This window comes from Catharus ustulatus, chromosome 28, assembly GCF_009819885.2.
Source record: "Catharus ustulatus isolate bCatUst1 chromosome 28, bCatUst1.pri.v2, whole genome shotgun sequence".
Taxonomy (NCBI): domain Eukaryota; kingdom Metazoa; phylum Chordata; class Aves; order Passeriformes; family Turdidae; genus Catharus; species Catharus ustulatus.
Genome location: NC_046248.1, coordinates 4260085 through 4284876, shown reverse-complemented (window position 1 = coordinate 4284876; position 24792 = coordinate 4260085). Strand labels below are relative to the sequence as shown.

At 48.5% G+C, this 24792-nt stretch overlaps 1 protein-coding gene across 1 annotated transcript in view; it reads left to right on the top strand.

Moving 5' to 3' along the window:
* The window catches only part of GRIK4 (glutamate ionotropic receptor kainate type subunit 4), a 183714-nt gene that overhangs the window by 38866 nt on the left and 120056 nt on the right, over nucleotides 1–24792 (top strand). The window contains exon 2 of the mRNA XM_033081660.2: nucleotides 23051–23182. Coding sequence (XP_032937551.1) covers nucleotides 23101–23182 — 82 coding nt within the window. The 5' untranslated portion in view covers nucleotides 23051–23100. The remainder of the gene's footprint in view (nucleotides 1–23050; nucleotides 23183–24792) is intronic.

Genomic DNA, 24792 nt, shown 5'->3' with positions numbered 1-24792 from the left:
TTGCTGAACAAACCTTGAGCCCTGCACAGGAGCTCAGAACCAGCAGGAAATGAACAATTCCACTGAATTCATTGGATTAACAATTCCAGTTAATTCCAGCATGTAGTGACAGGAGAAGGGGGAATATTTCAAACTAGGGTGGGGTTAGATGAGATATTATTTTTTTTTTCCCTGTGAGGGTCTGGCACAATTTTCCCAGCCATCCCTGGAAGTGTCCAAGGCTGGGTTGGAGCATTCTGGAATAGTGGGAGATGTCCCTGCCCCTGGAGGGGTGGGATGAGAGGGGATTTAAGATCCATTCCAGCCCAGGCCATTCAGTGATCCCACACCATTGGTATTCACCTGTTGCTCTGGGAGTGTTGGAGATTGATTATTTTTAGTGTGACTTTGTGTGGTGACATTGGAATTGTTCCCTCAGCTCGGGTTTTTGGCTGGAGTTGTTTATGATGGACAGTGTGTGATTTATTTATTTTTTTTTTTGTAATGAAGAATGTCTGGTTCAATGCCTAGATGTGCTCATGTGGAAGTGTGGGATCTGTTGAGAGTCTCATAAATCCCATAAATCATCAGGGACAGTGAAGCTGTAGCCTGGAAAAGCCCTTCATGTGGCAAGACAGGACATGGATGCTCCAAACCTTGAGGAGGAGGCAGCAGAGCCACAACCCTGTGGATAAAACCTCAGCACAAGGCTGGAAGTATTTTTTTTTTATTTTTCCAGCTGTGACAGAAACCTCTGAGCCCTTCTGGCCATCTCCACAGGCAGCAAGGCTGATGAGCATCCTCATTTTTGCCTCTCTGAGTAGAAAGCTCAGGGAGATGAGTCTTTGGGAATGTTGTTGTGGTGGGTGGGATGTGTGCTGGAGGCTGATTATGTAACTGCAGAAGGGGAAGGCGGGCACGGGAGCTCTCACACGTCTATAATTAAACACAACAAACAACAAACACTTCTGAACCCCCACTCTTGGCCACAGCTGAATTCTTATTTTCCTGCCTTGGCAAAGTCATTAGAGGGGAAAGCGACAGGGGGAGAAAGCATCTATGTGTTAATTCATTAAGTGTGTTTGGAAACGTTATTTTGGGTGTTTTGTGTCTTTAATGAATGAAAATTAAATCTGAGAATGGGTAGAGAGCCCTGGTGAGAGCAGCAGAGCTCCCTCAGGCCGTAGGCAGCTCCTATTAATAGCACCTGGCACTGCTGTTCCCACCAGTTGGGTGACAAAGAGCCCCAGTTCTGGAGTGTTTTTCCAAACAGGAGGGGAGGAACCAACCTGGAGTAATTCCTGCTCTGCAAGCTGAGTGTTTATCGACTCTCTGAATGAATGGAAATGTGCTTTATTTATTAAAACGAGCAGAATGTCTTTTACCTTCAGGACTTGGCATATTTTTGCTGTCCTTGCTGCCTCCTCTCCATTTTATCTGCCTTAAAGCCACGTATTTGCATGAAAGCAGCATCAAAGTCTGTTTTATCTGGGCTCAAATTGAGGCTCCTGGGTTTCTTGGCTGTGTCCCTGCCCTCAGAGCAGAGTCCTGTGGCTGTGGACACGACCTTCCCCTGCTGGATGTGAACCTCTTTCCTTGCTCTCCTCTAATTAATCTCCCGTTAATAACCCAGCCAGGAGAGAAGTGAGGAGTCACAGAGCTGCAATTCAGAGTGGGCTTGCCAGGGGATGTTTCAGGTTGGTGGAACAGGAGTTTTTCCTTCTCCTGCCATTGCTAGGGTGCAGGATTTACAGGATTTGCCCTCCCCTGAGCTCCTGCTCCTCCAGGAATTCCCATAAATTCAGGGTGAGCTCAGAGCAGCTTTGTGCTCACTGCTCCATGGCTGGCTGTCTGTCTGTCTGTCTGTCTGCTGCCTCTCCTGGGCTCCCATCCCCGTTTTTTGGGCTCACCAGGCTGTGTCCTTGCAGCTTTCCTGCTGCTGGAGGGAGATGGGTGAAGGGCAGGGGTGTCCCCCCCAGTTTGGGGAGCTTACCTGGTGTGACAAAACTGGCTGGGTGTGGGAACAGGAGTCAGGAATAACAGGCTGGAAAATGGAGATGGGTCAGGGAATTGCAGGAGCTGTCCAGGTTTGGGTGCCACCCATGGTTTTGATTGTTTACTACAACAAACCATTTTAAAGGTGTTTTAAGGTCCTTTTTTGCTCATGGATAAGGATTTCCCAATCCTCCAGAGATCCTCCTGTGCTCTGGAGTTGTCAGGGCTGTGCTGCCACTCCCAGAAGTCTGGGATGCTGCTGGCACCTGCAATTCCACTGTCCTGCCAGGGGCTGCCCTCAGAACCATCCCCACCTGGAATTTTCTCCTCCACACCTCGAGGCAGAGTAAATCCAAACTGTCACCATCCATAAGTGTGAGCCCTGCTGTACAAGCCTCCAGCAGATTGCAGGAGCTGCTTCCAGGAGAATAATTCAGGGGATAAGGAGTCCCCAGATCCAGCTTAGGAGCAGCTTGTGATGACTCCCAGGGAGCAATTCCAGCATCCATAACCCTGGGATTCCTGGGAGGAAGCACACCTGTGGTGCTGGGGGGAGCAAAGGTACAAATCTGGGGTGGTTTGTGGGGTTTTGGAGTGTGGGAAGCAGCACTGGGGCAAGGAGGAGTAAAGGGGCTGCTTAAAAAGATAAAGGCACAGACCTGAATGTCATTTTAGAAACCTTGATAAAAAAAAAAAAAAAAGAAATCCAGCTCAGAGGTTGTTAAGAACAGAATGAAGGCTCAGATCAATAGGCTTTGAATGAATTCCTATAAAAAGGAAGAATTTGGGTTTGACTTTGTAGGCACACTGCAGGAGAATCGAATCCATTGTCCCCAAAGGAGCAGTTCCAGCCCTCCTCTCATCGAGATACTTGGGGGTTTTAAAACCTGCCAGCTTTTAGTGATGCTGGGGAAGGGAAAAGAAGGGAGAGGAGAGGTGGAAATTAAACCACAAATGTTCACAATAAAATAGTGATGGAAGTGGAGGTGGACAGGGAAGAGGAGACAATCTGGGTTCAGTGCCAGGGACAGTAACTCACCTGGCTGCTTGGGCTGCTCTCTATTGCTGCAAAGGCTGAAACCAACCCACACTTGGGGCTTTGGTGAATTTTGGTCTCAAAAATGTGATTCCCATCCAGGAAATGGTTTGCTTTCCTTGCCACAACCTTTTGAAATGAGCCCAAGATCTGGCACAGGAGTTTTTCCAAGCACACCCCTAAATGTTTATGTCTTTTCCACCTTAAATCTGAGTTCTCTGTATGGGTACATGGCAAACTTCTATCTTTTTGATAGTGATAATTCATTTTTTGGTGGTGTTTCTTGGCTCTCCCCTCCAAATCTCCTGACAGAGGGAGTCCTCTGAGGGCTGGAGGAATCTTCTCTGCCTTGAATCCAGGCTGGCACTTCCAGGGTTGTTATGGCATAGACAAAATGGCATTTCTGATGCTCCTTTGGATAAATCCATGCACTACCAAAGCCAAAAAAACCTCACAGGGAATACATCTGGTTTTACAGAGGGGGAAGGAGAGCCAGGGAGTTATTTAGGGGTAAGGAACAGGGCATTTTCAGAGCTAAAAATGGAGCAGCAGTGAAGAGGCCAGGACTGGGGGATGGTTTTGGCTGTTGCAGGCTCAGTCCCAGCACAAACAGCTCCTCACCCACTCAGATGCAGCCTGGGGCTGTGGCAGACTCTGAACCCTTGGGAAACTCCAGCAGGCACTGCCAGGATTCCCCAGGCTGCCAGAGAGGGCATGCTGCCCTTGGGGGCTGGGATTTTTGGGAGGTGATTCCTGACGTTGCCCCTGCCAGCCCCAGGCAGAGCCAGAATGGGAATAATGGGAATAAAAGGGTGAAATTTTGTGCTTTTCTCCCTTAAATGTGGAAAACTCAGGGTTGTGTTTTGATGGGGTGGCTGAGACTCAATCCTTGTACTCACCCAAATCCTGGTGGATCAGGTGCTGCCAAACCCAAATCAATTCTTTGATTTTGTTATATATATATATATTTTAATTTTACTTTATTTTTTCTTGCATCTCTGGATTCTCACAAAATCAAGACATTGGAAGATCCAAACCTGAAAGGAGTTTTCAAGCTCCATTTAATGAAATTTTGTTTGTTTGGGTGGTTTTTTTGCGTTTTTTTCCCCTGGTTTCCATCAGGAAGATGAGATATTTCAGGGTTATCCTGTGATGGGATATTTCAGGGTTATCCTGTGATGGGATATCTCACCCTGTTATCCTGTGATTTTAGTTCAGTGTCCTCTCAACCACTGTGGGATTCTGGAAAATGCTTTTGGGATTCTGGAAAATCCTTTTGGGATTCTGACAAAGGGAGGGGAGGATCTTTGAGTTTTGATTTTTAATGTGAGGATGGAACAATGTGAGAAAGGCTCCTTGTGTGCATCCCCTCCTTGCTGGTGCCAACGTGGGTTTGTTTGGAGATGCATTTTTGGATTTTTCACCACTCCAGCTCCTCTCAAAGCCCATCAGGAGCTTGTGGGGCCAGCAGGCAGCTCCAGAGGCAGCTTTGATTCTCAGTTTGCAGATGACAGCAATGAATTGCCTGCACAGGGGATGACTAAACAGCTTCGTTAGAGGCTGTTAATTACCTTCATCCCACTGACCTGATGCTACCAGAGCTGTGCTGCTTGTCCTGAGCTGGCAGGGGGAGAATTATGAGAGTCTGCTCCTCTGGTGAATCACTGCTCTGCTTTGGGCTGGGGAAGTGATTTTGTACAGGGAATTTACCTCACCTCACCCACCCAGCTGTGGCTGCACTCAGATCTTGGGGGGAATTTTCCTGTCCCACTGAGCTGCTGCAGCACAGGGCAAAAATCCCTCTGGAAGTGTTGTTAAAAGCTGTTATTCCCTCAGTTTGGTAAATACCAGGCTTTTCTGTCTGTAGATTTTGGGTGTGAAATGGTAATGGCAGCATCCTCTAGCTCTGTTTTGGGATTTTTGGGATTTTGAGGCACAGGGTGGTTTCTTGGGGTTGTGCTGTGCAGATGAACCTTGTGGGTCCCTTCCAGCTGAGGATATTCCATGATTTTCTGTCTTTTTAATTTAATTTTATTTTTTTTTCTGTGCAGAGCAGGACTTGATTTGACTGCCAAAACATCATTTTTGGGGACAAAAAGCTGTGATAATTTCATTTGGGTGGTGCAATAAAGTCCAGCCAGGCAGAAGGAGCAGGGTGTGGGCTGGAAGGAGGGAAACACATTCCAAGTGCAGCTGGAAAAAATGCAGCTCCAGGTTCCTGGGTTATTCCTGGCCAGAGCTAATGATGATGTATGAGCCTTGCAGAACACTCTTCATCCTGACACCTCTGCTGGAGAGGTCTGTGACATTATTCTCACTAGGTACAGGTGGTAAAATTAATGCATGAGGAGAGAAAGTTTGGCCAAGCAGCAGAGCTGGGGAGGAAATCTCGGTGTCAGGCTTTGCCTCACAGGAGCCTTTCCCAGCTCCTGGAATTTGCTGTGATTACTAAATCAAGCCCTGCTGTTTTGGAAGGTCAGGCAGCTTTATTCCCCTTGTTCCTGCATCATTCCTTGGCTGGTGGTTTCCATGGGGTGCCACAAAGGGCTCTGAACCCCTTGTCCCAGCGTCTGTCAGTGAGAAAATCAAACACGAGTTTACCATCATCATCATCATCATCATCATCATCATCATCATCATCATCATCATCATCATCATCATCGTCATCCTCTCCCTTCTGCAGTGCTTTAACTCACAGACTGCTCACAGAGCTTGGTGCAAAGTTTCTGAGGGATTTTTGGGGGGTGTCAAAGCTTCTGCAGCTCCCTAAAACAGAGAAAGAGCGAGGCCTGTGGCTGGTTTGGGATGTGGTTATGGGTGGGGTCACACCTGTGTGTGCAGGGCAGTCCCAGGACACTGGCACTCCTTTTCTTATCCTGATTTAGGGACAAAATCCTCATTTTAGCATGGACAATATATGTTTAAGCTCTGAATTGCACCAGGGCACCTTGCCTGCTGCTGAAATGCTCCTGAATCCCTTTGTCCCTCTCTGGTTCCTCTCTCAGGGTGCAGAACTCTGCAGCCTCTGCCTTGTCCCTGTTTCCTGCCCTGTGGCTCTCAGTTGTTAGCAGCTAAAAACTGTTCCTTGCAGGTTTTTCTTGCGTGGATCCATTGGAACCATTCTGCACCAAGCCAGGGATGTGCCAAGACCTGATTCTCATTTTTTCAATGTGAAAATGTGAGGCCAGGAGACACCCATGAGGAAGAGTGGGGCAGCACCAGTGGGAGCAGAAATAAAGCCACAAAAATCAGAGAAATCCTCCTTTGCACAGGAGCATGTGCCTGCCCTCCTGCTCTGCTCTTTTCCTTGGATTCCCCTTGGTTCCAAGGTGCCTCCCTCAGCTTCTCCATCACTCTGGGAGGAGCTGGATGAGGACAGAGGGGAAGGCTCTGCCTGCCCTGCCCTGCTCTCCCTGTGTGCAGTGCTGCTCTGAGATGCTGCACAGATGGCCCAAACAGTTTGGGGAGCAGATTCCCTTCGTTTGTGCAAACAGGCTTTGAAGTGCCTGGACTGCTACAGCAAGTGATGGGGAAAAATCAGCTTTTTTTGGGGCTGCTGTTAGGTTTGGTTCCTCCAGCTGCAGGCAGAGGTGGTGGCACCCACAGGGGGATTCTCTGCACAGAATTCTGGAACTGGAGCAGCTCACACAGCCCTGGTGACATCCTGGGCTGTGCCCTCGTGGCACAAACTTGCCCAGCTGGCACTGGGGAGCTGGTGTTGGCTCTCTTTTGGGACACTTCTTGCTCATTAAGGGGTTTGTCACCTGGAGAAGTCACTGGGCTGGAAAGATCCCTGCTATTTATTCCCTGAGCTAAAGGTCAGGCTGGCAATCTCCCCCACTCAGATAAAATAAGAAACCCTCCCCTCTCTGCTGCCTGGAGCACGTTTTGTTATCCCAGCATTGCTGTGGGAGGGGGCAATGGGCTGGGGAGGTTTTGCTGCTCACTCTGAGCTTCACTCACATCCCCACCCCACGCTCAGACATTGCTGCTGCCCACCAGGAGCTGATTAAATGTTATGGAGAGCTCCAAATCCCCACTGCAGCTGTGCAGGATGTGGCACAACCCAAAATTCCAGTCAGGCTAAAATCAAATTAAAGTTTCCCAGCGTGATGTTTTAGGAGAAGGAGTAGGGGAAAAAAAATAAAATAAAAAAAAGAAATGGGATAAAAGAAAAACCCCAAATAAAAAGAGCCCCCTGCAGAGTTCATCTGGTGGATGGAGTTACATTAAGTGAATGGAAATTAAAGGCTTTTCATAGAGATCTTCAGTATAATTTGATGGAAGACTTTAATTATTTCAAAGTGCCTAAGAAAAGGAGCTTGGAATGATTTTGGAGAAGTGGAGGGGGGGAGCTTTCATAAAAATATCTCTCTTCAGCAGCGTTTTGAGCTGTTGTTGGGCTGAAAGGCTGCTGTCAGCTCCGAGGGAGGGATTTGCAAATCCTGTGCCCCCCATCCCTCCCCAGAGAGCAATTCCTGCCTGAGTGGCAGCAGCCTGGGCACAGAGGGACAGGGATGGGAGGAGGATGCAGGGAGAGGCTCCAGGGCTGCCAGGCAGCTCCTTTATCAGCCCTGCCCAAGGTGGAGAGGGCTGGGAGCTGAGGAGAGTGGGAATTGGGGAATTGGGATCTCTCCTGGACCGGAGGCAGAGCCAGCATCCTCTGCTGGGCACCCTGGGGACATCGGGCCATTGTAGGCTCTGCTCAAGTTGTCACTCATCCAATTGCTGCTTGGACAGCTCAGGAATTAATGGCTCCTTGTCTGGTCTCCAGGTTGACATAAATCCAGGGATCTGGAGGCTGTCCATTCTTTCCCTGGGATTTGGATGCTCTGCTCCTGCCTCCAGCCTGGCTTGCTCTCAGGCAGAAATGTGCCTCTTCCTGCTCTGAATGCTCAGGGTTTTTAACTCCTCCTCTTCCCCAAACATTGAGATTGCTGTCTCTGCCTTCTGTGCTCCTCTCTGGGATGGGGAGGGCAGGACTGTTCAGAATCAGGTTGGAAAAAACCTCCCAGCCCACTGAGTCCAAGCTGTCCCCAGCCCAGAGCTCTGAGTGCCACCTCCAGGGACGGGGGCTCCAAACCTCCCTGCAATGTTTAACAACCCTTTCAGTGCAGGAATTCTTCCTGGCCAGGATTGACACCCATCTGTGAAGAACATTCTTTGTTCTTCTCTCTGAGCTTCTGCTGGGCTGAGCCTGCAGCAGAGTGGCCAAGGCTGGTGGAGCTGCCACCGAGGAATGGATCTGAGTTAAAATGCCATGGAAAGCCAGCTGCTGTCATTGCTGCAGCTCCTGTGCTGCCAGGCTGTGGTGGAGGATGGCAGAGAGGAATGGCAGTGGCTCAGTAAATCCAGGAGCCTTGCCTGCCTCCCTACAGCCCAGGAGCTGTGCAGCACCAGGGATTTCCCACTAAACTTTCCTTGCTGTGTCTCTCCCCCGCCCTCCTGATGGTCCTGAGGTTGATTTGGCTCTGTGGGGGCTATGTGGGGGCTCTGTGCCCCCTCTGGCACATCAGGCTGGATAACAGCACCACACTCCTCTGCAGGGCTGCCCCAAGAACAAACAGGGAAAAACACAAACAGCTTGGAGAAATAGAGGAGATGGGGGGAGAACAGCAGGGAACGAGTTTCAGAGCAGGGGAAGGCAGGCACTGATGCCTCCTCCCCGAGGAGGGCTGTTTGGCAGGCAGCTGGCAGAGAGTGCTGGTAGCCATGGGGATGGGAGAAGAAGGGGGATGCTCGGATGCAGGTGGGAGTCAGGGAAAAAAGGACAGGCACTCATCAACCTGGCTGCAGCAGGCACACAGGAGGAGAGCTGCTGCTGCTATTTTCAGTTTTCCTGATGAGCACTGCCAAGCTTGGGGGGGCATCAGGGTGAAGCAAATCAGGGAGCTGTTGGGATAAACGTGCACCCTGAGGGAGATGAACTCTGTTTTTAGGGGGCTTGAGTGGCTGCAGTCGTGCAGGAGAGAGGGAGCAGGCAGTGAACTTCAGGGGGAAGCTGGCTCTGAAGGACTTTGGGTGTTTGCAGCCCTAATGAGCAGCTCCTTGCAAGGGCTGCTCACAGAGCTCCTGCAGGACAGAGAATCTGAGCCTGCTCGGGGGCCAGAGTTAATCCAGCGCCTCAGCAGCAGCAAATTATGCACTGTTTATTGCTGAGAGTGTTGTTTTCTGGCTTTTTTTCCCCCTTGATGTGTCAAAGGCTTTCTGCACCGATCGTTCTTTGCTGCATTCCCTGGCTGGAGCTGCTGCTGGAGGAAGAGGAGTCTGTGCCTTGTGCTTGGCCAGGACTGTCACTGCAGGACTTTGGGCTCTGCTTTTCTCCATCCCCATCCCTCCCACAGCCCTGGGCTGGAGCTGGAGCCCCCAGGGATGATGCCCAGCTGAAATCCAGGTGTGGAATAACCTTCCTGAGAGCTCAGGGCAGGGACTGTTCCCCACCAGGAACCACCAAGGTGCTCACAGCTGCTTTTGCTTTTGGTTTAAGGCTCTATTTGCCCACAGCTTGCTCTGTTAATAACAGGTCACCATCTCCCTGAGCTCTTGGAGGGTTTGTTGTAGGAGCAGCAGCGTTTTTGGGGGTGGCAGAGAGAGAATAGAATGGCCCCTGATGTTTGTGATTCAGTTCAGGCTGAGGATGGAGGGGAGGAAAAGCTGCTCCAGCTCAGGCTGGGGGGCTGATCAAGATCCTTCCTCCACCTTCAGTGCTGCTCTCTCTCACCAGCAGTATGGAAACCACTTTTAGGAAGGAATAATGTGGATTTTAGCATTAACAGCTTTTCTTTTTGGGGGGCAGGGGGAGGCTCAGAGGCTGCCATTTGACAGCAGTCAGCAGCAATCAGCTGGGCTGGTGGCTGCAGGAATAGTTTGGAAGCCTGCTGGGCTCCAGACTGCTTCAAAATGAGCTGTGCTGAATCACAGCCACTCCAAACTGCCTCTGCTTGGAGCAGGGCTGAGGTGAAGAGAATTCCAGAGGGTGGGGGAATAAAACCCAAGTGGTTCCCGCGAGCTGGGAGTTAAGGCAGCCTGGAGAGTTGTTTGTGCCTCGTGGCTGAGCTCAGCAAGCTCTAATTGATGATTTCCCCCACATTCAGGGCGTGCATAGCATCCTTCCCTGGTGGATTCATTGGTGCCTGGTGGGAGCAGAGCTGAACACCCAGCCCTTCCCTCTGTGAGGAAATCTTTCTCTCCTTGGCAGACTGGGATTTCATGAAACTCAGAGAAAGCAGGAGTTTTTTCTGAGCCTGCATCCCCATGAAATGTGGCTGTTCCAGATTGATTAGGGATGGGCACAGAAGTGGGTGGTGGGAGCTCAGCTGCTTGAGCCCCTTTCTGCTGTTGAGACACGAGCAGAAGTGTGTGGATGAGCAAGGACAGGCTCAGGATGTCACATTCCTGATGCTGTGGGCTCATCTGGCCAGACAGGCTGTGACTTTGGGCTGGAGCTGCCAGCTGCAGCAGGACATGGTGCTGGGGTCTGGATGGCTTATGGGTCAAGATGCAAACATTAGAGTTGGGCTGAGCCTGGTTAATGAGCACAATTTATGCCAGAGCTGGAGGAGAGTGATGTGATGAGCTTGGGCATAACTTTGTCCTTCCCTCATTTAACTGGAATTGATGTCAAGCCAGTGATGAGAACAACTCAAAGCCAGCTCTGGGAAGGGCTGCTCCTTGCTCAGTTTGGAAATTGGACATCACTGATGAGGATGAGGGCTCTGGGAGCAGTTTTGGGGATGCTGCTGAGCCAGGAGCACAGCCAGCCTGATGCAGCTGACCTGTGCTGGCAAGGTGGGCACTGTGGATTTGTTCAGGGAACAAATTTGTTTTTCATGCTGAGGCCATTTGTGGGGCTCTGTGTCACTCTTTGTTAATGAGGCCAAGTGATCTTTGCTCTCTGGAGAAGGGCCATGGCTGTGGTGTCACTCCTCATCTTGTACCACACTGCATTAAAACCTCCCCAAGTTCTGTGAGATTTATCCTCAGATGCTGCCTCCCTTTGAATCACAGGATCACAAAATGCTCTGGGTTGGAAGGGAATTTAAAGCAGATCTCATTCCAGCCCCCTGCCATGGGCTGCTGCTGGACCAGGTGCAGAATCAATGCTGGAAGTTTCTGTGGGAGCTGTTTTTAGGGTGGTTTTATGGCAGTGCAAGCCCTGTTAGCACTTTTGGGGATCTCTGCTCACCTTTAGGGATCTCCTGCTCTGTCTGGGCAAGCTCCCCTTAGCAGAAAAGGAGAAATGGGGAATAACTCAGGCAGAAGCACAGGGAGCTGGAATTGTTCTGTAAAGTGGCCAGGTATTGGAGAAACACAGGATAAAGCAGGCAGAAAGGAGTTTATCTCCTTTCTTATGAAACTTCAGTGCTGCTGGGTTCCAAAGCACCTCTTGCATCACCAGGCAAGCTGCTCTGAGCCCAAATTTCCCGTTATGCAAAAGGTTCCCCAAGCCTTAAATAAACCCACAAAAGGCCATGAGACGGGGAGGGGAGCGTGGTGAGAAACTGAGAGGTGCCAGAGCCAAGGCTGTGGGGACAAGTCATGTCTGAGAGAGAATTTTCTGTGCTGTTGTGGTGCTGGGAGGGAGAAGCTGAGCAGGTTCTTGCCAAGGATGAGTGTGAGATTTGTCTGGTCTCCTGCCCAGCAATGTATCCACAGCAGCAGAGGAAATTTCCTTTTGTCAGCCAACACTGCCTCTCTTGTCCTCTCCCCATCCCTGCTCTGGGGATGCTCCTCCTGCCGAGCCTCTGTTGGATTAAAAGCAAATCCCATCCCCTCTGTCTCACATCCCCACCAGGGAGGGAGGTCAGCAAATAATAACCCCTGAGAGCTCCCCTTGTCTGGCTGGTGTTTCCCCCAGAGCCACAATTCCCCTCTTTTCTGTGGGATTTGGTGTGTGGGTACAACAAGCAGAGGAAAAGTGCCAGGGCTGCCCATTCTCCTCCATCCCTCTGGGTTTTGGGTGTTTCATCTCAGCAGCACAGGAGCACTGCACCCCTAATTGGTGTTTTTGCTGTTAATTAATCAAACCCATGGTTTTCTGGCCTGAATTATTTTTTTTCCTTCTTGTCACTTTTGCTACAAGCAGGATTAAAAGCTTCTCTCATGCAAAATAATGCCTTTAATTGCAACTTCATGTACAAGTTTGGACTTTGATTCTGCCTTCCTTGCAAGACTGTTTAATTGCTGCATTATTCTTTTGCATCTGCTGGTGGTGTGCAGCTGTGCCATTGCATCTCCCAGCTCCTGGATTTTCCTTCCATCCCATCACTTTTGCAGGTTTTCTTGCTCCCTTGCCCCCAAACCTATCACCCCTGTGCTTTTCTTGTGCCTATTCTCAGCTTGGCATCTGTCCTCATTCCCACCTCCTTCCCCTGCATATGCTCCCTGTCATCCAAATGCACCCCCAGCAATCCTCACTCCATTAAAACACACAAATACCATCCTCAGCCATTCACAAACTACCTCCTCCTAGCCTCAGAATCCAGACTTTTGGAGCTGGGATGGATCAAAATGTTCTTGGGGTGATAGATGGGAGATGAATCTATTTGTTTCACTTAGAGTTTTGGCAGCAATAAAAGGAAGCAAACCCGGCTTTTTGGCCATAAACCACTTCTTGCAGGTTGATTTGGTAGAGGCTGCTTTGTTTTCCTTTCTTCTCCCTCTTGAATCTGCCAGAGACTCTAAGTTAAATAAATAGATTAATCTTCTTTCTGTAGCCCAGAGATCAGGTTGATGCATTTAAGAGCTTTCTCTCCCTCCAGACTCCTGAGATGTTCACAGATCCGATTCATATTTTAGAACTTCCTTCATGTGTAAAGAGCCTCGTTGGTGTGGCAGCAATTCTTCACTAGCAGCAAATAGGGCTCTGTGCTCCTTGGCTTTCTTTTCTTCTGGGAGAGCTGAAAATTTTCCATCAAAGCCTTTTTTTTGCTAAAAGGAGAATTTTTTTTTTTTTTTCATTTTTTTTTTTTGTGGAAAAACAGCAGCCTTTGGAGAGGTGGGGAGACTTGGTGTTTTGTGTTTTGAAGGTTGATCACTGGGAGCCAAAGGGCTGAGAGCAGGTCCCCAAAAGTGTCTCCACTTAGCAAAACAAAAGTGTGGCACAACTAGAAAAGTCCTGGCTTTCCAGGAGGGGAAATGGGTTTCTGATCAGCTCTGTTTGCTGTGCTAAAGGTGATGCCCAGAGTGCAAGGAAACCTCAAAAAAGGGGGGGTTTGAAGCAGTTCCTTCTGAATGCAGTCCTTGAAATGTAATAAAAGTGGGGTCCTGAGTGGGTTTTACACCCACTTTGTGCACTCACAACGTGGTTTTGTAAGAGACAGGCAGGAAGGTTGGAAGAATGAAAGGTTTAATGGTAGTGGGTGTCAGATCTTGCACTGTTGTGCTAGAATTTCTAAAGCTGTGGACACTTTCCACTATCCCAGGCTGCTCCAAGCCACATCCAGCCTGGCCTTGGGCACTTCCAGGGATGGAGCAACACTGGAACATCCATTTGAAAAAGCCACGGTTGTTTGTTCCCTATTGGAACAAAACCCAGACTCCAAAACTCAATTTTTATCCATTTCTCAGTGTAAGACCTTTGCTGATTTAAACCCTTTTTCCTTGTTAAGCTTTTGATGAATCCAGGGCTCTGGCTGTGCTCATTTATTCAGGGTTTCTTTGCAGGCTGACTTGTTGAGCAGCTCAGATTCTGCTCACCTCAGAGTGTCCCCAGGCCACCTCAGCTGGAGAGATCACTTTGCATTTTCCTCTCCAAAAATCCCCTCCTGTACTGCTGGCTGCAGTGCAAACTCTGCTCTGTCCCTCACCAGAGGTGTTTAATGGAAGTCAAGGTCTGCAGAGAGGAGTCTTCTGCTGAATAAATTTGGCATAAAATGTGTCAGGAGAGCCACTTTAAACGGGAGAAAGCAGCTGCACATAGAGGGGTTTGTGCCTGCCAGGGGTGGGGAGGCAAACAAAGCTTTTCTTCATTATTTAGAGATGATTTTGGACCTGCCCAGAGTCTTTATCTGAGGTAAACAACCCTCAGAATCATATTTTGTGCTGAGAATGGTCCAGGATTGGGGTGCTGGCCGTGGACTGAGATGATGCTCCAGGATTGGGGTGCTGGTCACAAATTGAGGTGCTGGTTCTGGTCCAGGACTGAGGTGCTAGTCCAGGACTGAGGTTCTGATCCAGGATTGAGGTGCTGGTCCAGGATTGATTGAGGTTCTGGTCCAGGATTGATATTCTGGTCCAGGTTCTGATCCAGGATTGAGGTGCTGGTCATGGATTGATTGAGGTTTTGATTCAGGATTGATTGAGGTGCTGGTCCAGGATTGGGATGCTGGTCCAGATTCTGGTTCAGGATTGAGGTGCTGGTCCAGGATTGAGGTTCTGGTCATGGATTGATTGAGGTTCTGGTCCAGGATTGAGGTGCTGGTCATGGATTAATTGAGGTTCTGGTCCAGGATTGAGGTTCTGCTCCAGGATGGAGGTGCTGGTCATGAATTGATTGAGGTTCTGGTCCAGGATTGATATTCTGGTACAGGTTCTGGTCCAGGACTGATGTGCTGGTCATGGTTTGATTGAGGTGCTGGTCATGGATTGATTGAGGTTCTGGTCCAGGATTGAGGTTCTGCTCCAGGATGGAGGTGCTGGTCATGAATTGATTGAGGTTCTGGTCCAGGATTGATATTCTGGTACAGGTTCTGGTCCAGGACTGATGTGCTGGTCATGGTTTGATTGAGGTGCTGGTCATGGATTGATTGAGGTTCTGGTCCAGGATTGAGGTTCTGGTCCAGGATTGAGGTTCTGGTCCAGGACTGAGGATCTGGTCCAGGACTGATGTGCTGGTCATGGATTGATTGAGGTTCTGCTCCAGGATGGAGGTGCTGGCTGTGGTTTCAGACCAGCAGAGCTGCTGTGGCCACCCCTGGCTCCTGTTTAATGGCACCTCACTGTCCTTCCCATATCAGAAACCCTTCCCTTCCTCTTCCCCCAGCCTGGTGATTTTTCCTCTCAGATTTTTCCTCTCAGCTCCAAGCCAGCTGAGAGTGTCTCACACAGTGGGAGACCACAGTGCTTTTAACTGCTATTGTTTGTTAATAAAAATAAATCGTGGGCACCAGAGGAGGGAGGGAGGGAGGGAGGGAATCCCACATGGCCTCACTTCTCTCTTTTCCTGGTGGTTTTTTTCAATCAGGGGATGGTCACAGCCAGGGAGGTTTTGACAGATGATGTGGGGAGGATGTGCTGGGCTGTTTGGTGCTCTGTGCAAGGTGCAAATCATTGCTCAGCAGCCTGACAGTGAGGGGGTGAGGCACAGGCAAAGCTGGGGCTGTGCTGCTGCCAGGAGCAGCAATTGCTGGCAGAGGGATGGGGCAGCTGGAGCAGCAGGACTGAGAGGCACCAGGGGCTGGGGGACTCAGCCAGAGCAGCAGCCAGGCTCAGGTGGCTCTGCCAGGGAGGGTTACACCAACAAAACACAATTTCAAATACAAACCCACAATTTGAAATATTGGGGTGTTATAGTCAAAGGGAGGGTTATACCAAAAAACCCACAATTTGAAATATTGGGGTGTTATACTGCCAGGGAGGGTTACACCAAAAAAACCACAATTTCAAATAAAAACCTACAATTTGAAATATTAGGATGTTATACTGCCAGGGAGGGTTACACCAAAAAATCCCACAATTTGAAATACTGGGGTGTTATAGTCAAAGGGAGGGTTATACCAAAAAACCCACAATTTCATATAAAATCCCACAATTTCAAATAAAAACCCACAATTTCAAATAAAACCCCACAATTTCAAATACTGGGGTGTTTTACTGCCAGAGAGGGTTACACCAAAAATTTCAAATATTGGGGTGTTTTTCTCCCAGGGAAAGTTACACCAAACAACCTCACAATTTCAAATATTGGGGTGTTTCTCTCCCAGGGAGGGTTACACAGAAAAACCCCACAATTTCATATATTGGAGTGTTTCAGTCCCAGGGAATGTTACACCAAAAATTTCAAATATTGAGGTGTTTTTCTCTCTGGGAAAGTTACACCAAACAACTCCACAATTTGAAATATTGGGGTGTTTCTTTCAGAAGGAGGGTTACACCAAACAACCTCACAATTTCAGATATTGGGACCTTTTACTGCCAGGCAGGGTTACACCAAAAATTTCAAATATTGGGGTGTTTTACTCCCAGGGAGAGTTATACAAAACAAACCCACCATTTCAAATATTGGGGTGTTTCACTCCCAGGGAGGTTTACACCAAAAATTTCAAATATTGGAGTGTTTCACTCCTAGGGAGGGTCACCACCATTTCAAATATTGGGGTGTTTTACACCAAACAACCCCACAATCTGAAATATTGGGGTGTTTTTCTCCCATGCTCAGTGCATCCATCACTCTGTGTGTTTTCTCAGCAGCCACAGCATTTCCTTTGTGCAAGGCTTGGAGCAGGGCAGCGAGGGCAGAGCTGCTGGGTGTCCCAGGGCTTTGCAGTGAATTCCCAAAGCTCAAACCCACTGCCAGGATCAAGGGAGCTGCCCCAATGAATTTTTTTTTTTTTTAATGCTGTAATGGGAGTTTTGTGAGCGTGGCTGAGGGGGCAGGTGAGGTTTCCACACTCATCATTCACTCCTGTGTGCCTGAAGAGCTCTCAAGCATTGACTGAGCCTGGGAGGGCTGATGGGTCCTGTGATAAACCTGGGCAGGAGAGGAAAATGGAATAAAGATGTCCTGAAGTCTCCTTGTGCTCACAGCTCCGGGGTTGATAATGCTGGGGGAAATCTCACTCTGAGATAGCCCAGTCCCTGTGAGGAATTAGGATGGGGACACTGCTTTTATCTCCAAGCAGTGATGGGAAATTTGATCAGGCTTTGCTAATTCTGGGCAGGATTGAGAAGGGTGAGATGAGAGGGCTCAAGGCTGGGGAGAGAGAAAGTTAAAGAAAATAATCCACAGCAATGAGAAATGTCAGCAATACATTCGTCCTTCTGCTTCACTGCCTCCAGAATTCTTTTCTCCTTGAAGTTTTCTTGCTTCTTTTTCTGGAAGTCACGAAGGGTGGATGGAAGAAAAAAAAAGGAGAAAGAACACAGCTAGGGGAATGAGAATAAAAATGTTAAAAAATCCATTTTATGTACCAGCTGAGCAGGTGTTTATCACTAATATCACCTTCCCTGCTCTTGTGGAGAGGTGAGATGTGATGGGCAGCCCAAGGTTCCTTTCATCCCCTGCCACCTGGGGAAGGGAGATACCACAGCTCTGCCTCTCCCCCTGCAAAATCCATCCTGGCTCTGGTGTGAGGACAAAGAGAGGGGTGGTGTGAGCAAACAGGCTCTTTAATGCTGATGAAATCTAAAAAACGAGACGTGGCTTTTATAGGAACATAGAAATTGCCAGACTGGAACAGAGCTCTGCTTCATGTTGTTAAGTCTCTTTTTTAAGCACTGGCTGCTTCCAGAGGCTGTGTGAGGAGCCTTGCCCTGAGGGCTGATTCTCCATCCCTCAAAACCAGGGAATTCACCAACTCCTCACAGCATGAAGGGTTTACACCCCATCCAAACATTCATTTGGATTTTTTTCCCTTCAAATTTACCATTGCAATCCCAGCCATTCATTCTCTTTATAGATATCATCCTTGCCTCAGCCTCCCAGAGGTTTTTTTTTGACTGCAACAATACCTCGTGGTAATGATTTACCCGTGCTAATTATGCATTTTTTTGCCGAGTGGTGGCTTTAAATGGAGTGATTTTTCAGTTTAATAGAACTTCCATCTCTGTGGCCCCAGGGCAGGCTGTCAGTGCAGCTCTCCCCTCCCTCTGAGACACTTTTTGGAGCCCAGCAACAGCCACTTGTTGAGATGTTTTTTTTCCAGGTTTTTCAGGTCCTTCCCTTCTTGCCTGTTCCATTTAACCCAAAATCAGCTTTACAAAAGGCATGAGCTCTCTTGAAAGAATGAAAAAGGCCCCGTTAAGTTGGTTGTTGATATTCCCTGACAGTTTTTCCCCAATTCCTTGCTGCTCTGCAGCTGTTAAATTTGTTGTCTCAGCTGTGAGGATTACTCCAGCTTTGCTCAAGCTGCGTTTTCTCACCATTCATCAAGCTTCTGGTGAGGCAGGGAGAGATCCATCAACACCAAAGCCTCCTCCAAATTCCTGCTTGGGAAGAAAAAAAAATAAAAAAAATCTGCCTGGAGAAGGTGGGATTTGCTGCCAGGTTTTTCCAGGGTGTTTGTGGTTTCTCAGCTTGCAGGAGAAGGCGTTGGAGGGGGGTTTGCAGTGTGGGGTTGGATGGGGATAAAAGCAACACGTTGGGGTTTTTGGGCAGCCTGGGCCTGGCTCCAGCTGGGGACAGGTGTGGCAGGAACAGGCTCTGCATTTTTGGAGGTGTGAGCAGAAATCACAGGCACAGGGGGCTCTGAAAGTGTCCTGGGTTGGAGAAACCTGGGATGGTGGGAGGTGCCCCTGCCCAAACCATTCCAACCCAAACCATTCCATAATTCCATGAAATAACAGCAGATCCTTGAATGGGAATAAAAGCAACACGTTGGGGTTTTTGGGCAGCCTGGACCTGGCTCCAGCTGGGGACAGGTGTGGCAGGAACAGGCTCTGCATTTTTGGAGCTGTGAGCAGAAATCATTGGCATAGGGGGCTCTGAAAGTGTCCTGGGTTGGAGAAAGCTGGAATGGTGGGAGGTGTCCCTGCCCAAACCATTCCAACCCAAACCATTCCATAATCCCATGAAATAACAGCAGATCCTTGAATGGGGATAAAAGCAACACGTTGGGGTTTTTGGGCAGCCTGGACCTGGCTGCAGATGGGGACAGGTGTGGCAGGAACAGGCTCTGCATTTTTGGAACTGTGAGCAGAAATCACAGGGGGCTCTGAGAAGCTGAAGTTGGAGAAATCTGGGATGGTGGGAGATGTCCCTGCCCATGGCAGATGATCTTTAAGGCCCCTTCCAACCCAAACCACTCCATAATTCCATGAAATAACAGCAGATTCCTTGAGTGTCCTTGCCAGGGATTGCAGAGGAACGAGCAGAGAGGTGCCTGCTTTTCAGGGATGTCTTTATCTCTGTGGCAGCTTCAGCACAGGGCTTTTCTGGGGTTTTCTTTTGGTGATTCAACATTTTGTTCAGCCTTTTGACTTTCTGCTCTACTGTCGAAGAATTTTCCTGCAGAAATCTCCAAATAGCAGGACTCTGTGGTGATAGCAGTGAGGAAGAGCTCACACAATCATTAAAAATGTATCAGCAGCTTCAGAAGCAACTCGCTCCCTCTCGGAGGCAAATCGTCCATAATTCTGCTTGGTATTTAGAGACTTTTATCTCCAGGGAGAACACAAAACTCTCCAGTGTAGCCCTGATTTATTTTATTCTCTTGAATTTCCCGAGCTGAAAGATTAAAGAAAGGGGGCTTAGCAGGGAAATAATTCCATATTTGTGCTGCACACAGGGGTCAGCTCGTGATCCAGCAGCAGCTTCTCAGCAAGGCACCTCCCACCCTGGAGGACCCAGGGAACTCTTTCCCAGCCATCCCACTCTTTTTTTGGAGGGGAATAGATTGGGAATGCTCCACAGACAGCTGTCCATCAAGCAGGCTCTCCCAGGAAAGAGGAGCCACTAAAGCAGGAGCTGTGAATGCTCAGCTCCTGACATGTTCTCACTGGAAACTTCAGCAGGGGAAGTTGGTTTGATTTATTTTGAGCCAGCTGAGGGATGAGTCTGGGATAAGTCATCTTCACATGCACGAGAATTAGTGTGGCAAGCTGCTAAATAGCTTTGTCTCTTCAGGGTTTTCTTGGCTTTATATCTGTGTTGCACGAAGGAAAGTTCTCCTCCTCCCTCTGTGTGGAATTTGGGGCTGCACTGGAGTGGGTACCCTGGCTGTGGCCATAATTCACTGCTGCACCTGGGTGGAACTCCTGTTTTACAGCATCTCCTGGGGAAGTGAGGGGCAGACAGATGCACCTTGCAGCTGGAAGGCAGCTTGGGAGCACGGCAAGCTCAGCAAGGGAAAATGAATGTACAGTGAGGGAACTGTGCTCACACCCTCTGGTGCCTGGATTTGGGGAGGAGGCAGCAGGTGGGGACTGGACACATCTTTGTCCATTTTGATGCTGGGCTAGAAGGGAAATCCTCTCTGTCCTTCCCTGCTGATCCTTAGTCTGGGCTGGCATCCTCCTGTTCCTCTCCCCAGGTATTTTGCAGCCAGATGCTCCATGGGCATGGTGTGTAGGACCCTGTGCTTTCTGCTGCTTGGCAGCCCCTGAGGTGCATTTCTGCTGCTGGCAGCTGTTCCCTGGGCCTGTGCTCCAAAAGCCAAGCCCTCCTGAGGGGTGAGGAGTGTGTGAGGTGGAGCAGCATCCCCCTGTGCTCCATGTCCCAGGTAATTACAGCCCCGCGCTGCCCGAGCGCAGCTCAGCGGGCGCCCTGGATTTATTGCTCAGCTTTGTTAACTCCGAGCTGCTGATGCACAGGCAGCTCTGAGAATCTCCTCTCCAACAGGCTGCAAGCAGGAGGAGCAGCTTTGGGGTCTGTCCTGGGGAGGGCAGTGCCAGGAGCTTTTCCCCTGTCCCATAGGAGTGGTTGTGGAGTCTCAGATGAGAATCGCTGCTTTTTTGGTGGTTCACAGGATTATTGAGGTTGGAAAAGCTCTCCCAGACCATCAAGTGCCTCATCCCCACCTTGTCCCCAGCCCAGAGCACTCAGTGCCACCTCCAGGTGTTCCTGGGACACCTCCAGGATGGGCACTGCAGTTCCAATCCCTGAGCATCCTTCCCATGGGGAAATTCCTGCTGTGCCCACCCTGCCCTCCCCTGCCCTGCCTGAGCTGTTCCCTCTCCTCCTGTCCCTGTTCCCTGGCTGTCCCCTCCTGTCAGGGAGTTGTGCAGAGCCACAAGGCCCCCCCTGATCCCCTTTTCTCCAGTCTGAGCCCCTTTCCCAGCTCCCCCAGCCTCTCTTGGGGCTCCATCCCCTTCCCCACCTCATTTTCTTTCCCTGGACATGCTCCAGCCCCTGCATGCCCTTCCTTGAGGTGATTCCATAGAGCTTTGGCAGGGAATGATGGGGATGTAAACTCGAATTTCAGGCAGGGATTTCCCTCCTGTCTGGCTGGGAATTGAGGGATTTGTTACCCTTCTCCCTGCCCTGTGCTGGTCTGACATTCCCTTCCAGATGTTTTCACTGAGCTGTGGCTGTTCATCACCAGGGGCTGGCAAGGAAAGCACCCTGGGGGCAGCAGTACGAGAAGCAGGAGCTAAAAGGACCTAAAAAAGGAGGAAAACAGGGCTGTGAGTGTCAGGGAGCAGCTTCAGAGCCAGAACTGAGCACGAGGAAACTCTGGGTGCCAAACCTCAGGGTGTCCTGGTGTCCCCATCCCAGTTTCCATGGGGAGGGGATCTCTGTGTGTGTCTGTGTGTGTCTGTCTGTCTGTCTGTGTGTGTCTGTGTTTGTTCCACCAGCTCCATCCAGCTCCACACTCTGAGCCTGACGTGATCCTGCTGTTTCATCAACATCTTGGGAAGTTTGGAAATAGCTGCTCAAAGAGCTCAAATGATGCTTTGCTCTGCAATCTGTCTCTGCACTGCCAGAGCTTCTAAGTAACCAATTTCCCATGTGCTTAACCTTTTAGGGCTTCTCTTCCCCAGGAATTACTGTGGAACTCCCACTGAAAAGAGGGGAAAAAAATGGAGAAAATTACTATTTGCCCTTCACAGAGGTGGCTCATGATTTTCCAGGTGTTTTTTGGGGAGTTTCCTGCTTTTTAAAATGGGTTGAGAGCGCTGAAATTGGGATGCTCTTCCCATGTCTGGCTGACAGAAATGAGATCCCTCAATTTTCTGGAATTGGGATGGAGCAGGGAGAGCTGGAGGTGGGAGATTCCCAAGGGATCAAACCCCAGGGAGTGGAGGAGTCCTGGAGCTGCCTGGGTTTTTATTTCTGTGGCCCTGTCTCTGCATTTCCCAGGGATGGTCCCTGTGGAGAGTGCTGAGATAAGCTGGAGGAAGTCTTAAATGTAATCTAAAAATAGATTAATTGGAAAATTGCAAGTAAAAGGCAGGGACAAAACTCCTGGTAACTTCAAAGGCAGATTAAAGACTTTGCCTGTGTCAGGACTTCGGTGTTTGGCCCAAGAATGAGACAAATGGAAGAGGGTGAGAATGTTTGGCAGCAAGCTGGAGAAGGGAGAGATAAGGTAACAGATGAAACACTCAAAGTCAGCATTTAAGGACATTGCTGCCTGTGGAGATAATTTTATCAACTCCAGAGACAAGCGTTTTGGTTTTTTTTATTTTTTTATTTTTTTCTATGAAGTAAAATCTGCCCTTTATGAAGCTGTTTAAAGTGGTATTTGTTACAAATTTGATTAGCTGTGCTGCAGGAGCCTGCTGTGGGACAGCCAGTGCCAATATCTGTGCTGATGATGAGTTTGTGGATTTTCCACCTCCTGCCCTTCATTTTGCTGCTGTTCTGACTTTGGAACTTGGACATCTGTGTGGCTGGGTGGTGAGACCTTGTGTGAGGACATAAAAAGATGTTCTTGGAATGTAAAAGTCTGAAAGTTTTCTGAATCCTCTTGTTCCTGAAAGGGAGGGAAGGAGGTGGCTGGAATTGTGGCAAGGAACTGGTTTCCAGTTTGGTGTGAGGCCCAAGTGACTTCTGCCTCCTAAACCCTTCCCTCAAGTCGTGTTTTGCTATGAAAATGTTTTTTCCTCTCCTAAAATCAGCAGTCAGTATTATATAATGAGCTGCAGGCTGCTCTGAGTGGAAAGATAAAGGGGGGGTGGGTGAGAATAGAAGTCAGAGATGTGACTCAATATTGATTTCCACTTGTTTTTGTTGAAACACTAAAAATGCCAAGATGAAATATTTGGACTTTTCCTCGTGTTTCTTCCTTTTTATTTTTTTGCAAAGAGCTCTCTGCCCATTTTGATTCCAACCCTGAATAATTCATAGTCTGTAAATAACTTCCTCCTCCTGGGGTGAACAGAGCCTTTGTCTGTGGGGAGACAGAGGGGCTCAGGGCTGTGTTTTGTGTCTCCCTGCAGAGTTATGTCATGCCCAGACCACCACAGGGCTCCATGAGGATTTATGGAAGATGCTCCGTGTCTTGGCGCCTCTGGTGCTCCTTCTGCTGTGGCTGATGAGGATCTGGGCCAGCCCCCATTCCCTGAGGATTGGTGAGTGCCCACCTGGATCACATTTGGCTTTTTGGAGGGGGAAATGCTCCCTGCTGGGTGTTCCTGCTCAGCTGGGGCTGGCACTGAGTGAAAGGGTCTCTGCTCTGCTGGGAGAGGTCAGGTCCTGGGGAGAGGAGGCATCGAGCTCCTCCCTGCATTTTGGGAATGTTCTCCCTTTAGTTTGTACATGAAATGTAATTTATGGTGAGCTGACACCTGCTGGAGCTCCTCCATGAATGTTGGGAATGTTCTCCTTCCTCTTGTACATGAAATGAAGTTTATGGTGAGTTTATACGTTGAGCTCCTCTCTACATTTTGGGAATGTTCTGTGTTTAGTTTGTAAATGAAATGTAATTTATGGTGAAGTTCTTTCATGAATTTTGGGAATGTTCTCCTTCCTTTTGTATATGAAATGGAGTTTATGGTGAGTGGACACACTGAGCTCCTCCCTACATTTTGGGCGTTTTGGGAATGTTGTCTCTTTAGTTTGTACATGAAATGTAATTTATAGTGAGCTGATACCTCCTGAAGTTCCTCCTTGCATTTTGGGAATGTTCTCCTTCCTCTTGTACTTGAAATGTAGTTTATGGTGAGTGGACACATTGAGCTCCTCCCTGCATTTTGGGAATGTTCTATGTTTAGTTTGTAAACAAAATATCATTTCTGGTGAGCTGGCACTTGCTCAAGTTCCTCCATTAATTTTGGGAATGTTGTCTATTTAGTTTGTACATTAAATGCAGTTTGTAGTTAGTTTACACACTGAGCTCCTCCTTGCATTTTGGGAATGTTCTCCTTCCTCTTGTACATGAAATGAAGTTTATGGTGAGTGGATACACTGAGCTCCTCTCTACATTTTGGGCATTTTGGGAATGTTGTCTATTTAGTTTGTACTTGAAATGCAGTTTATGGTGAGCTGACACTTGCTGAAGTTGTTCCATGAATGTTGGGAATGTTCTCCTTCCTTTTGTACATGAAATGCAGTTTATGGTGAGTTTACACACTGAGCTCCTCCCTGCATTTTGGGAATGCTCTATGTTTAGTTTGTAAATGAAATGTAATTTATGGTGAAGTTCCTTCATGAATTTTGGGAATGTTCTCCTTCCTTTTGTACATGAAATGAAGTTTATGGTGAGTGGACACACTGAGCTCCTCTCTACATTTTGGGCATTTTGGGAATGTTGTCTCTTTAGTTTGTACATGAAATGTAATTTATGAATTACATGCACTTGCTGAAATTCCTCACTGCATTTTGAGAATGTTGTCTCCTTCCTTTTGTAAATGAAATGCAGTTTATGGTGAGCTAACATACTTGCTGAAGTTCCTTCTTACATTTTGGGAATGTTCTCCTTCCTTTTGTACATGAAATGCAGTTTATGGTGAGTGGATACACTGAGCTCCTCTCTACATTTTGGGAATGCTCTATGTTTAGTTTATAAATGAAATGTAATTTATGGTCAAGTTCCTTCATGAATTTTGGGAATGTTCTCCTTTCTTTTGTAAATGAAATGTAGTTTGTGGTGAGTTTACACACTGAGCTCCTCTCTGCATTTTGGGAATGTTGTCTCTTTAGTTTGCACATGAAATATAATTTATGATGAGTTCATGCACTT